This window comes from Sinocyclocheilus grahami, unplaced genomic scaffold (genome assembly GCF_001515645.1).
Source record: "Sinocyclocheilus grahami isolate Dianchi unplaced genomic scaffold, SAMN03320097.WGS_v1.1 scaffold792.1, whole genome shotgun sequence".
NCBI lineage: Eukaryota > Metazoa > Chordata > Actinopteri > Cypriniformes > Cyprinidae > Sinocyclocheilus > Sinocyclocheilus grahami.
Genome location: NW_015505971.1, coordinates 2,837 through 16,932, shown reverse-complemented (window position 1 = coordinate 16,932; position 14,096 = coordinate 2,837). Strand labels below are relative to the sequence as shown.

The 14,096-nt window shown below is 40.0% G+C and overlaps 2 protein-coding genes across 4 annotated transcripts in view; both read left to right on the top strand.

Annotated features, from left to right (window-relative positions):
* cyp27b1 (cytochrome P450, family 27, subfamily B, polypeptide 1) overlaps positions 1–9,311 on the top strand; it is an 11,427-nt gene extending 2,116 nt beyond the window's left edge. Inside the window, exons 2-9 of the mRNA XM_016246277.1 lie at positions 513–703; positions 1,832–2,028; positions 2,556–2,756; positions 4,022–4,185; positions 6,075–6,241; positions 6,320–6,401; positions 7,921–8,118; positions 8,924–9,311. Coding sequence (XP_016101763.1) covers positions 513–703; positions 1,832–2,028; positions 2,556–2,756; positions 4,022–4,185; positions 6,075–6,241; positions 6,320–6,401; positions 7,921–8,118; positions 8,924–9,037 — 1,314 coding nt within the window. The 3' untranslated portion in view covers positions 9,038–9,311. The remainder of the gene's footprint in view (positions 1–512; positions 704–1,831; positions 2,029–2,555; positions 2,757–4,021; positions 4,186–6,074; positions 6,242–6,319; positions 6,402–7,920; positions 8,119–8,923) is intronic.
* Positions 9,312–11,247: 1,936 nt separating this feature from the next.
* eef1akmt3 (EEF1A lysine methyltransferase 3) overlaps positions 11,248–14,096 on the top strand; it is a 5,676-nt gene continuing 2,827 nt past the window's right edge. Inside the window, exon 1 of one of the 3 annotated variants that reach the window (XM_016246275.1) lies at positions 11,248–11,529. In XM_016246275.1, the coding sequence (XP_016101761.1) occupies positions 11,374–11,529 (156 nt within the window). In that variant the 5' untranslated portion in view covers positions 11,248–11,373. The remainder of the gene's footprint in view (positions 11,530–14,096) is intronic. The other 2 variants (XM_016246274.1, XM_016246276.1) reach the window with 2 other exon arrangements.

Genomic DNA, 14,096 nt, shown 5'->3' with positions numbered 1-14,096 from the left:
AGACAGCAATGCAACTGAAATGTTCCCAGGTCCAGAAACGTAGCAAGGAGATCTGTAAAATAATCCACGTGACATCAGGGGTTCATCCGCAATTATACAAAGCCACGAGAATACTTTTTGTGAGCAAAAGAAAAGAAAAAAAGACTTTATTCAACACTTCGTCTCCTCGACCCTGTAGCGCCATTTTGGAGAATATCAGCTGGAAGTAAACAGCGTATGCTGTTCTGTGTCAGCTGCGTCACACGGATACGCTGATTATTTTACAGATCTCCTTGCTACGTCTCTGGATTTGGGAACATTTCAGTTGCATTGCTGTCTATGGGAGGGTCTGACAGCTCTCAGATTCCATCAAAAATATCTGGTATTTTTAAGGTATTCCGGGTTTGGAACGACATGAGGGTGAGTAATTAATGACAGAGTTTTCATTTTTGGGTGAACTAACCCTTTGATGGCTTCGATGTGAATGAATAGTGTGCATCTGAAATTAAAGTGCTCTGTGACTGTGTTTGAAGCTGGAGGGCAGGAGGAGGTATGGGCCCGTGTGGAAAGCCAGCTTCGGGCCCATCCTGACGGTCCATGTGGCCGAGCCGGAGCTGATCGAGCAGGTGCTGAGAGAGGAGGGTCAGCACCCCATGCGCTCGGACCTCTCGTCCTGGAAGGACTACCGCAAGCTCCGCGGAGAGGGATACGGACTCCTGACGGCGTGGGTACAAGCGCTCACTCATAGAGCATCTCTAGCAGATTGCATGCATGCAGCTCATCCTTTATGATCCAATTAAAACACTGGTTGCAGGAGCCAGTTTTACATGCACTGCATCTCACACACCAGGGAAGCGTATACAGTAATTATCAGTTGCTGCAGGTCCTGTAAGGAAATTCAAAGGAGTGGTTAATGAGAAATGAGAAATTATTTACTGTACTGAAGCTGTATGAACACGCAACACCGTTTAAATGTTGCTTCTTGTTTCAGAAGAATATCCAACATTCCCATAATCTTTGCAAAAGTTTCCTTAACGTTAACACATAACCAAGAAAAAGCCTTTATAAATCATTAAAAAAAATTATATTTTGAATGTTCAGAAAAATTCTGAAATAAAATTTTCATATAGCTTAATGGCAACAGTAGCCAAACATAACCATGGGAACATATTTTATCTGGGGGGCGGGGCTTGATGTTGCAGGCGGAGCCGCGGATTAAACAGCCCAGACTCTTCTAGATGAACATACAAATCAATGAAGACAGAGCTATATGAGAATGAATAAATATTTATGCTTTTGTGATTTTAGTACAATAATTTTTCTTTAATATTGTAAGGGGATTTCACTAAATATTAACCTCTAATAAATTATGCACCATTTATCATCTGCAATACTACGGTGTAACCACTATATGGCTGGATAGCCATATATATAAATACATAAATCGCTTGCTGAGAGAGAACGTGAGAATGTAAGACATAAAGCACATTAGGACATCCATTTGGATATCTTTTCAGACATTATTAAAGACTTCTTTAAGTTGACATTTAAATGTTGATTTGAAGTGTCAGTTTTTCTCATTGCAAGTTAAATCTGGACACAGAGAAAGCATTTTGTTACTCATACTAGCTACAGCGTGATCAGTCACACGAAAGTCATCAGAATAAATATTGGCTCAGTGAGGCCAGGGCGATGTTTCAAAATATATAATTGAGTGTCTGCATACCACGAAGAGAGATTCTTGAGTAAAGACGTTGCAAGCAGTCATTGTAGATGGAGTTTGAAGTGTCTTCCTTTGCCTGATTTTTTTCCCCGCCACATTGACATGCATTGATCTGTGTGTGTCTTGCAGGGAAGGCGAGGAGTGGCAGAGCGTGCGCAGTCTACTGGGGAAGCACATGCTGCGGCCTAAAGCTGTGGAGGCGTATGACGGCACACTCAACGCTGTCGTGACGGACCTCATCCACAAACTCAAGCTACGCTCGCAGCAGAGCTCCAGCGGCCTTGTCACAGACATCTCTGCTGAGTTCTACCGCTTCGGTCTGGAAGGTAAATCGAAGAGAGTCAAACCTTCAAGTTATAAAAGAGTTTGAAGATTCCTAACCCTCACTTTCAACTTGCTCAGTACAAAGAGCTTTTTTTACAACTGAGTTGAAAAAGATTTTTCACTGGGTAATACACTCTTAAAAATAAAGGTGCTTCACGATGCCATAGAAGAACCTTTTTGTGTAAATGGTTCCATAAAGAACCTTTAACATCTGAAGAACCTTTCTGTTTGACAAAAGCTTCTTTGTGGTGAAAGAAGGTTCTTCAGATTATAAGAAGGTAAGAAAGAGATGGTTCTTTGTGGAACCAAAAATGGTTTTCTATGCTATATTTGCATCGCTGTGAAGAACTTTCTAAGCACATTTGTAAAAATTTACAAATCTTAATTCATGCATCTTCTAATTAAGATCTTAAATCAAGCAGAAAGTCTTAAATCCATAAAACCATGCCATTCTTTCCTTGGTTTTAAAAAATCGTAAAACCTGCAGAAACCAAAGTGAGAGGTCTCTTGTCTTCTGCTCCTCCTCCAGGGATCTCGTCTGTGCTGTTTGAGTCCAGGATCGGCTGTCTCGACCCGGTGGTTCCTGTGGAGACGGAGCGCTTCATCCAGTCCATCAACACCATGTTTGTCATGACGCTCCTCACTATGGCTATGCCTCAGTGGCTCCACCGGCTGCTTCCCAGACCCTGGGACACCTTCTGCCGCTGCTGGGACTACATGTTCCAGTTCGGTGAGTGTCGCGAGTCTGCTGGAGGTTAAACCGTTCCCGTGAAAATTAAGCCCCGACTTGGCAAAAATTAGAATTTCAGAATGGACTTTCTCCAACTTCATGAGTGTGAAACTGAAATGAGTACACCTTGCAGAAAGTTGAATTGAGGTGAAACAAAGTGAAATTCAACAGGTAGTGGCATTCTGGGAAATTAAAGGAATAGTTCACTCAAAACAAAAATCTGCTGAAAATGTGCTCTTCATCAGGCCATCTGAGATTAGGATGAGTTTGTTTCTTTATCAGATTTGTAGAAATGTGTCACTGCATCAGTGTCTCAGCAATGGATGCTCTGCAGTGAATGGGTGCCGTCAGAATGAGAGTCCAAACAGCTGATAAAAACATCACAATAATCCACAGCACTCCAGTCCATCAGTTCACATCTGAAGAAGACAAAAGCTGAAACAAATCCAGCATTAAGACGTTTTTAACTAAAGTACGAGTACGTAATCCATAATAACGCTTCCTGAGGCCTGAGGGGGAGCACATTTCCAGCACATTTTCATTTTTGGGTGAACTACTCCTGTAGTGTTTTATAAGGAATCCAGTCTATAAAATACAAATTTCTATAGATGACACTTCAAACAGTGTTTTTCATCTGGACTGTGGTTGTGGTTGTATACCACCGGCTGCTTCCCAGACCCTGGGACACTTTCTGCCGCTGCTGGGACTACATGTTCCAGTTCGGTGAGTGTCGCGAGTCTGCTGGAGGTTAAACCGTTCCCGTGAAAATGAAGCCCCGACTTGGCAAAAATTAGAATTTCAGAATGGACTTTCTCCAACTTCATGAGTGTGAAACTGAAATGAGTACACCTTGCAGAAAGTTGAATTGAGGTGAAACAAAGTGAAATTCAACAGGTAGTGGCATTCTGGGAATGAGAGTCCAAACAGCTGATAAAAACATCACAATAATCCACAGCACTCCAGTCCATCAGTTCACATCTGAAGAAGACAAAAGCTGAAACAAATCCAGCATTAAGACATTTTTAACTAAAGTACGAGTACGTAATCCATAATAACGCTTCCTGAGGCCTGAGGGGGAGCACATTTCCAGCACATTTTCATTTTTGGGTGAACTACTCCTGTAGTGTTTTATAAGGAATCCCGTCTATAAAATACAAATTTCTATAGATGACACTTCAAACAGTGTTTTTCATCTGGACTGTGGTTGTGGTTGTATAACAGGGTTTATGATGTTGGAGATGTTGAAACTCTTTGTGTCACCGTAGCTAAAGGTCACATCGACCAGCGTCTTGAGGACGAGAGGCAGAAGACGGCGCGAGGAGAGCGTCTAGAGGGACGATACCTCACTTACTTTCTGTCTCAGGCCGGAGTTCCTCTGAAATCTGTGTACAGCAATGTGACCGAGCTGCTGCTCGCTGGCGTCGACACGGTATGAACCTCACATCACTTCCAGTAAAACGCTTCACACCTGAAGAAAGACCATGTCATATCAGCTGCCTTAATGAAAGTTTAGCAGGACAGATAACTCAGTTACACTAAAAACAGTAACTGTAAATAATAAATATATCATAAAGATAACTACAATGAAAACTATGCAGACATTTAAAAACAACAAAAACTAATAATGACAAAAACACAACAGAATTGCTAAAACTTGAACTCAAATTAACATGAAAACAAAATATAAAATTGAATTCAAACTATTAACTCAATGATATTAACATGACACCGCTATAACGGTGTAGTTTTAAAAATCACTCTAAATGTAAAAGAATGACAGTCCACACCACAATGATAACGGGCACAGATGAGCGATATCACTGAAATACAGAGTTCTGGCATGAAACTCTAGACAGCGCAGTCCGATAGCTCTAACTCAATCTGATGAGTTCAATTGAGCCAATGAGCTCGCTACTCAACATTCAAATATATGACTAGAGCTTGCCGTAGCAGTGCAGCTTGCTTCAGAAACCCTCCACCTTCCCCAGCTCCACCTGTATAGATCTGCTACAAGGTGATTCATGTATGCTATATGGAGGTTATTTCATGTATGTTATATTTGCAGCAGCAGTATTTCTTACATGCTCACAGCAGCATGTTGTGGATGTATTGGCAGTAGCAAGTCTCGGTACTTGCTCTGCCGCAGCAGCAGCAAATCTATTCTGCCAAGACCAAATACATTAACATTGTCATGTACATTACCATGCCAATCCCTCCGAGAGTTGTCATGACAGAAATCACTTTCAGAAATGTATTTCCAGCGTTTATAATAAACAGAATGTTATTGTGTGTTGTTATGGACACAAATATAGTTTTTATTAATTTTTATTTAATTGAGATATTTTAGTAACTTGAACTAAATGAAAATGAGAAGCGTTGCCTTGTTAACTAGCTGAAATAAAAACAAAAGTTAGTTTTTTTATATTTTATATCATTTCAAGTAACGAAAATGGTCTATTTTTAGTTTTAGTTAGCTATAATAACCATGCATTATAGTTATCGTCCTTCAGTCACTTTAGGCATTTCGCAGGTTTTCTACAATGGCCTTGTTAATCAAAAACTACTGCTTTTGCATCCAGACCAAGATATCGTCCAGTGTTGCGTTAACAAAAACAGGTAACTCTTTATTTTAAGGTGTCCTTGTTACACACGTTACATGTACTTACAATTATAATAACAATAATTATGCATAATTACATGCAAGTAACCCTAATTAATATGACTCAGTACTTAAATGTATTGTTACACTGTAACAAGAACACCTTAAAATAAAGTGTAACCAAAAACACACTGACTGCACCTTTCAATCAAATGTTTGTACAGCATTTCTGTGAACAGTAATCATCTGAAATCATTTACATTTATTACTTTGGCAGACAATGTTTTATCCAAAGCGACTTACAATTGAGGAATACAACAAGCCATTTATCATAAGATGGCAATAAACACGAGAAATGCCTGTTATATAAGGTTTCAGTCATCGTTCAAAATAGTACAAGCTAGAAGGGATGAAGGATAATAAGAGAACAGAACAAGTGAAGGCATAGAAATGTATGTATTTATTTATGAGTTGCTCAGGGAAGAGATGAGTTTTCGGTTGTTTCTTGAAGACTGTGATGGATTCGGCTGTCCGGACGGAGTTAGGTTTGTTATTCCACTAGCAAAGTAAGGCAAAAGAAAACTAGATTTGTGATGAAAGCTGAATTAGGGAGCTGACATGATTATCTGATTTCTCTCCATCCTTAGAGAGCAGTGAACACTGATGTTTTGGTGTAATATCTGTTTGGAGGATGTGTTCACTGTATTTGTGTGCTCCAGATCTCCAGCACTCTGTCGTGGTCTCTGTACGAGCTGTCGCGGCACCCTGAGGTCCAGACGGCCCTGCGGGACGAGGTTCGGCATGTGATGAAGGGCCGCAGCGTCCCCGAGGCACGAGATGTGGCTGCTATGCCGCTCATGAAGGCCGTGATGAAGGAGATCCTCAGGTACGAGCCTTCACTCGTATCATCAAACACAGTTCATCCTGTGCATTATATAAAAATAAAGCATTGAACGCTTTCCAGGCTCTATCCTGTGATCCCAGCCAACGCTAGAGTCATCACAGACAGAGATATTACTGTCGGCGGATACCTCATCCCGAGAAACGTGAGTACTTCATACTCCAGCAGCTTCGGTGTAGGGCGATCAAGCATGCTTCTCTCAATTAATTAAGCATAATTGTGCAATATTGACCTATTGCCCTAGTAAGAAAGTAATACGTTTATTTCATACTAAGTATAGTTCAAATCTATTAATATTTTTACGGACATATCGCTCAAAACTTACTGATATAAAATTGATAATTAAACTTTATTTGGAGTACTACTTGTGTACAATGCACATTTCTTAATATTAAGCCTAAAATGTGTTTTAATGTCACTATTGATGAGGATTGCATGATCTTTGAATATTATCAGTTTTTAAATGCAAGATATTTAAAGTGTACTTGAAGTACACTTTAGCACAATCAAATACACTTCCGTATATCTTTAGTTGGACTTCAGCACTACTTCCGCACAATTAAAGTGCATTAAGCACAAAATTAGTTGTTCCAGTTTAGCAGACTTTAAGTTTTCCAGGTTAGTATAGTAAAAGTACAATTGCAGGGTATTTTCATTAAGTACATAAATATGTATCTGTAGTATACTTGGCATTTCAAATACATTTTAGTATATTTATTTTTCACTTGGGTGGTTATTTATCCTGACATTTGCATTTTCATTGGTAACACGGTTGCCAGATCTCAAGAGTTTAAAATTCCCCAATCAGCGCTTTTCTTTTAAATGGATACATTTTCTGACTAGTGTTTCACTTAATCTTCCCAACCTGGCAACTGCAAGCAGGCAAACATGTAAGCTGGAGTTTAGCGCTCTCCATTGAGAGATTCTGCTCAAAATGAAAGCGCAACACGGCCAGTCTGTGTTTCTTCACACAGCCGTAAATCTGCCATCATACCTTCTCATGACAAACTGTAATAAATCCAAACACGGATCTGGGATCTTGCTGAATAAATGCACTCATGCAACATCTGAGCCACAATACAAAGGCTTTTGTGTTGTTGTTTTAAAAACAGAGACATAAATATAATGAATATATTAGGAATTTGACAGGTTTAGCTTTTGAGAGAAGCTTTCCCTGCTGAAAAAACTAAACAATAGACACCATCACAAAATTTGTAATGGTTTTACTGGTTATAATGGTAATTGTATTGGTTTTAATGGAAACTATATTGGTAATTACTCTATTGGTAATTGGTCGCCTTCTATTGGTGGCTTGTTAAAACCAATACATCCTAATGGAATATGTCCCAAAACACACTACAAAAAAACATTTTTTAATGGTTTAATGGTTAAAAGTTGATTGTAATGTTATTTGTAGTGGAAACCATTAGAATTTTCTGTGATGGTTCTACTGTTTTTTTCAGCAGGGAATTTTCTTCATAGTTCAGAAAGTGTTTGTTTATATAGACTAAATATAATAAATTAAAACATGCATGCGAATTGATGTTCCCTCGAATTGTGCTTACATGAAAGTGCAATAATTCTGATCAAATGCACAAAGAAGTTCCTCACATGACAATCGTGGGTGTAAACAAGCATTATCTGTGTTTGCTCGCTCCTCACAGACGCTGATCACTCTGTGCCACTACGCCACGTCCCGTGACCCGCGGCAGTTCTGCGATCCGGACGCGTTTGTCCCGCGGCGCTGGCTGAGCCGCTCCGAGGGCAGTCACCCGTTCGCCTCCGTGCCGTTCGGAGTGGGCAAGCGCAGCTGCGTCGGCCGGCGCATCGCTGAACTGGAGGTCTACCTGGCGCTGGCTCGGGTATCTCAACTATTCTGAAAATTCACCCCATGGGTTTTCTAAATGCATGTTGTTGAGCTTATTGTCAGGTTCATCCGTGCATGTGTATTTGACCTTGTAACCAGTGTTGGGGAAAGTTACTTTTAAAAGTAATGCATTACAATATTGCGTGACTCCCTTAAAAAGTAACTAATTACGCTACTTAGTTACTTTTTATGGAAAGTAATGCGTCACGTTACTTTGAGTTACTTTTTAAATCTGGGCAGGGCTTGCTTGTTTTTTTTATATAAAAAAGTTCTTCTTTTACAAATGTAAAAGCCTTTTCACACCTAAAGAGAAATGAATGTGCCTCAGGGTGAAGGAAATGTAAATTCACGTCTCTGTACAGTAGAGGGCGCAGCTCAAACAAACTGCATGAAGAATATGACGCAGGAGAAGAAAGTTCAACACTATTCAGCAATAACACAAATTTTTGCTTAGTATGGTTGAACTGGATCATTGAAGGTCAGTAGCAAAGACATATGTTAATAAAATAGGATTAAATACATAAATGATATTTGACTTATTTATCATATTTAAGTAGTGCAGGTTTGTATAATATTCTGAGTTTGCATTTGACTGGTGTTACTTATTTGAAAAAGCAACTCAGATATTTCCTTCTAAATTAAAAAGTAATGCGTCACTTTACTAGTTACTTTAAAAAAGTAATCTGATTACGTAACTTGCGTTACTTGTAATGCGTTACCCCCAACACTGCTCGTAATGTTTAATCATTTAATTTAAGGTAGTGACTGGACCTCTGATGCATGGCTTGTTTTTCTCACAGATTTTAATGCACTTTAACGTGGAGCCGGCGGAAGATAGCGATCCGGTCCAGCCGATGACCAGAACTCTTCTGGTGCCAGAGAAACAGATCAACCTCCGCTTCATCGAGCGCTGACGTGACGGTCCGAGTGACCGGGTGTGACAGAACTGGCCCTGTCCGTCACAGAGAGCCAGGAGGACGCTGGGACGTCTGCAGCAGGAGCCGCTCTCACTTACCTGAGCGGATACCAGCTCAAGAACTAACCTGTGATTCATTACCCATGAGACATAACCCAGAAGCGAGTGCAAGAGAAGCTGAAGGTGTCCGTTGCTGGATGAAGCTGCTGCAGATCTTCATGAAGAGCCCCGCTGCGCTCCTTCGTTACGCAACAGCGAGACTAGAAAGAGAGCAAAACTCTAGAAAAGCTCTTCACTTATAGATACTTGTGTGCAAAACGAATGAGGAGCAGCTTGTGCTCATGGTCTATATTAGAAAAAGAAGATTTGGTGCTACTGTGTTTGAAATTTCCCAGTTTGTTCATTGTAGCCACTGCAGACCCGTCTCCTTGAGACTTCAGTAATCATGCAGAGAAACACGCCACAGCTTTTATGTTATATTTTTCAATATTTCTATATTGAATAAAAATGTTGTTTTGAGTAAATTGTAAAGGTAACTGCATTTTCTGTCGCTGGTTATAAAGTCTCTTTTACTAACAGTGCACAAAAAACAAACTTTACTTTCTGGCCCGCTGCTATAGTTTAGTCCACGGTAATTCCACGAAACCTACTTACCCTAATAGCAGGTTTTCTGAGAAGGCGAGTGCCGGGTTGTGCTGTTCTAGTGAAACAAAGGCTGATGGACACAAGGCCACGCTGTGTTTGCTCTGGGGTTTCCCCAGCGAGCGCTCAGAGGGTCAGCGTGTGCTCTGAACCCATGATACTGGGAAACCAGCAGTCTCCTAAAATCACTCGGCTTCAGCGCAGCTGTAGCGTCCTCTAAACCTAAAGCCTGCTCTGATGGCCACGTCATGATTGAACATTCAATGCTGGAACACGTTTTGTAACAACAAAGAAGCTTGGAAATCAAGCGGTGAACTGAAATCAGTCCAAAGCTCATCTCTCGGTAGTTTGAACTGTGAGCAGCACCAAACACAGTGCGATGCATATTCCTGAAAGTGTTTGTGTAATAGCAATCACAGAGAGTCATCCATGCACAGCAGCTGATGGAAGGATGCCATCTTGTGGTGTAGGGCTGTTTAAAGGGGTCCTATTATGCTTTTTCACTTTTTCAACTTTAGTTAGTCTGTAATGTTGCTGTTTGAGCATAAAAAGATCTGCAAAGTTACAATTAAAGCTCAAAAAAGGAGACTCAAAAGGAGATGTTTTATTAACTGTCCCATTGCCTGCCAAGTAAATAACACTGTCAAGGCCCAGAAAAGTATGAAAGACATCGTCAGAATTGTCCATCTGCCATCAGTGGTTCAATCTGAATTTTATGAAGCGACGAGAATGCTTTTTACAGTCACAAACCTCCTGGTTTTCATCCAAAATATCTTAAATTGTGTTCCTGAAGACGAACGAAGCTTTTACGGGTTTGGAACGACATGGAGGTCAGTGATTAATGACAACATTTTCATTTTGGGTAACCCTTTAATATCATAGAATATTTACCCTGTAAAGCCTGACATATGAAATAACAGTCAGCAAAACATTAAAACCATTAGTTTATTGAAACTTTGGATAAAATATGAAGGAAATAAGTTTGCATATGTGTTTTATATCATATTTAATCCATCAGGCTTTTATAGCTCATATAGTCTGATATAGTGAAAATATGGGGGAAAACAGCTCAGTTTTACTCAGAGACTCAAACTGAACAAAAATAAGAATTTGCTGCAGATGCTGATATTTACATGACGAAATTCTGATGCTTGTAATGTAAATCAGTGAGATCTTTATAGCAGTACAGCAGATACGGACATAAAATGATCTAAATATGATATCAGTCGTCACTCTATATCTGCAGTAATATGTTTTAGTAAGATGAGGTTGAAATGATCCAAACATGTAATGCAATGCAATCCAATGATGACTGAGAGATGAAAAATATACGCTCCTCAGAAGCCTGACGATCAGATTTGAGACTAAATAGGATTTTTATAAATAAATGAAATCAGTAAAGCGAAGTGTTCATCTTGAAATTACTAACAATGTCAAAGTTACTCTTTTACAGTTTACTTAAGAATAGCTTAATAAAAAAGTTAATAAAAAACATATGCAGGATTCTACTTAAGTGCAGCCGACGAAATGCATCCACATGCACATCCACATAAATGAAACTAATCACAGTGAAGAGAGAATTAGCGCAGCAAACAAAAAAAAACTGCAGGTGATTTTTGGCTCTGATGGCGTTCCGTACTCAAGACTTCTGCATTGACTCTCAGCGATGTGAACGTGGCTTCAGCTGTTGTCATGATCGGAGACGCCGCGCACATTTTCCCAGCAGAAGATGGTTTGTTTGAGGAGACGTTCAGCACAGATAACACATACAGGGTTCACGGACTGAACATCACGATTCACCAGGATTACAGCGCGAGCCTGGGCGTCGCTGCGTCAGTCTGGGACTCCGTGAGTTATTATTAGAATTACATATTAATACAGCAAGCAGATCCTGTACATAGTGAAGAATACATCTGTGCAATAAATTAATGCATAGATAAATGGAGGACAAAACAAATGCAAAAAGTGACTTGTGTTCAAATAAATAGTTTTTATTTAATTCTGTATTTATTTATTTACTTACTTAGCCTATACTCATCTGGGGTGTATGGAGGTCGATGCACTTAAAATGTGATATAATATAACAGACTGGTTGCGCACATTTTGACCATAAACAAAGTTTTGCAGCGGTAGAACCGAATGTTTCTGTGAACTAACTAATTTGTATTAGTTCTAACTGTATTTGAAACCCGCATTATTCACAGCTGTTGTGTTATATTAATACAGCAAGCAGATCCTGTACATAGTGAAGAATACATCTGTGCATGAATACATAAATTAATGCATAGATAAATGGAGGACAAAACAAATGCAAAAAGTGACTTGTGTTCAAATAAATAGTTTTTATTTAATTCTGTATTTATTTATTTACTTACTTAGCCTATACTCATCTGGGGTGTATGGAGGTCTTCTTTATAGCCACTCGATGCACTTAAAATGTGATATAATATAACAGACTGGCTGCGCACATTTTGACCATAAACAAAGTTTTGCAGCGGTAGAACCGAATGTTTCTGTGAACTAACTAATTTGTATTAGTTCTAACTGTATTTGAAACCCGCATTATTCACAGCTGTTGTGTTACAGAGAGTTCTTGAAGTGCGTGCCCATGCACGAGACCGAGTGAATAAAGAAAAGAAGCATCCGATCAAGCTCCCGTGTAGAACTGAGTTTTTTTTAGTGTTCAGTCAGTTTAAACACTACACTGGCGACGAAGATGGCTGATCTTCGTAGCTTACCGCTTCCATCACCTTTTCTTCCCGTGCCTGGTGAACCGCCTATTCCGTGGGCGAGTTAGTTTGATGGTTTCATGGTATATCTCGAGGCCATGGATTACACTGACATTTCCAACCGGCGAAAGATCGCCCTGCTTCGCCACTGTCTTGGGGCGGAGGGACAGAGAATATATCGTAAACCAGGGGCGTATGAAGAAAAACTTAGATAAGAGACACAAGGTCAGGCATACTAACATCAAGGTACTGGACTGGGTGTGAGTCCGCAGACCTCACCGTAGCAGTAAAATGGTATCATTTTGGTCTAAACCTCACCAAGTGGTCCGTCAGCTAGGATCTGCCACATTTTTGTTAAGTGATGGCTCACACTGGCATGCTAGTAGATTGCAGGAAGTGCCCATCCCTCTTACACCAGCAAGAGGTCCGTGGGCAACAGAGCCCAATGCAAGAGCAGCACAAGGAGTCAGTTCCCCAGTCCCACGACCAGAACCAGTACAGCCACGGTCACACCAGGCACCTCAAGGCTTTCAGGGAGTTCTTGAAGTGCGTGTATGAGACAGGGTGAATAAAGAAAAGCATCCGTTCAAGCTCCTGTGCAGAACTGAGTTTTTTTAGTGTTCAGTCAGTTTAAACAGTACAATAGCATTGTGATATGAATGACAATATTTAGAGAACATAGGCCAATTCCACGAAAACATGACGCTGCATGTGCCAGAGTGTGAATTAGGAACAGTGTTTCTGCCTTATAAAGACACAAGAGTCTCAAACTCTAGTGATGTGTCGTTCGTGAACGAGCCGGCTCTAAGAGCCCATTTTTTTGTAGCGAACGAGAAGGGGAGAGCCGAATCTTCAGCCGGAGCCTTCCATTTTAGCCCAATTTACCAATTGTGAATGGTTTGTGTGTTGGTAAGCAATTTTATATTCAGTGTTTTCATAAAAGCCTTATTTTTATGCATTTTTTTTGTTACAAAAAAATAAAAATAATAATACACATGCGGCTAATCATATGATAGACTAGGATCATACCATTATGTGAAAGAAGGAAGGGGGACACACGCTTCGAAGATAACGAGTGTAGTGGTACAGGCCAGGTACACAGAGCGACAGAGAGAGGTGGGGGAGCCAGATTTAAACGCAAGCGTGTTGGTTAAGGTAATGGTAGGAAGACACCACCTGCGTCCCAATGTGCATACTATCCATCCTAAATTCTGTGTGATATTAGTAATTTTAATATACTATTTAGGGCAGATAGGGTGGATAGTATGCACATTGGGACGCAGGGACTGCATTGTTGCAACTTCGGTCCCCTCAGAGAGGGTCTTCACAAAAACAGGACAAATAATCACAGAGAGGAGAAATCGCATCAGCACATCCAAGCTGAGGCATCTGATATTGCTGAATGCCAACCTGCACTAAAGACTAAAGTGTCTTAATGTTAAGACTTTTGCCTTTATTTATTTGATTTGTTTTCTGTGTTCAATTGTTCAATTAAAGTTTTATTAAAATGTTAAATAATAGTAATTGTTACGAAAAGTTGCATAAAAATAAGGCTTTATGAAAACACTGGCAAAAAAAATTGCTTACCAACACAAACCATTCAAAATTGCTAAAATAGAAGGCTCCGAGTGATACTAAATGAAGAGCCATGTGGGTGCCGTAAGAGCCGGCTCTTCTAAGGGAGCC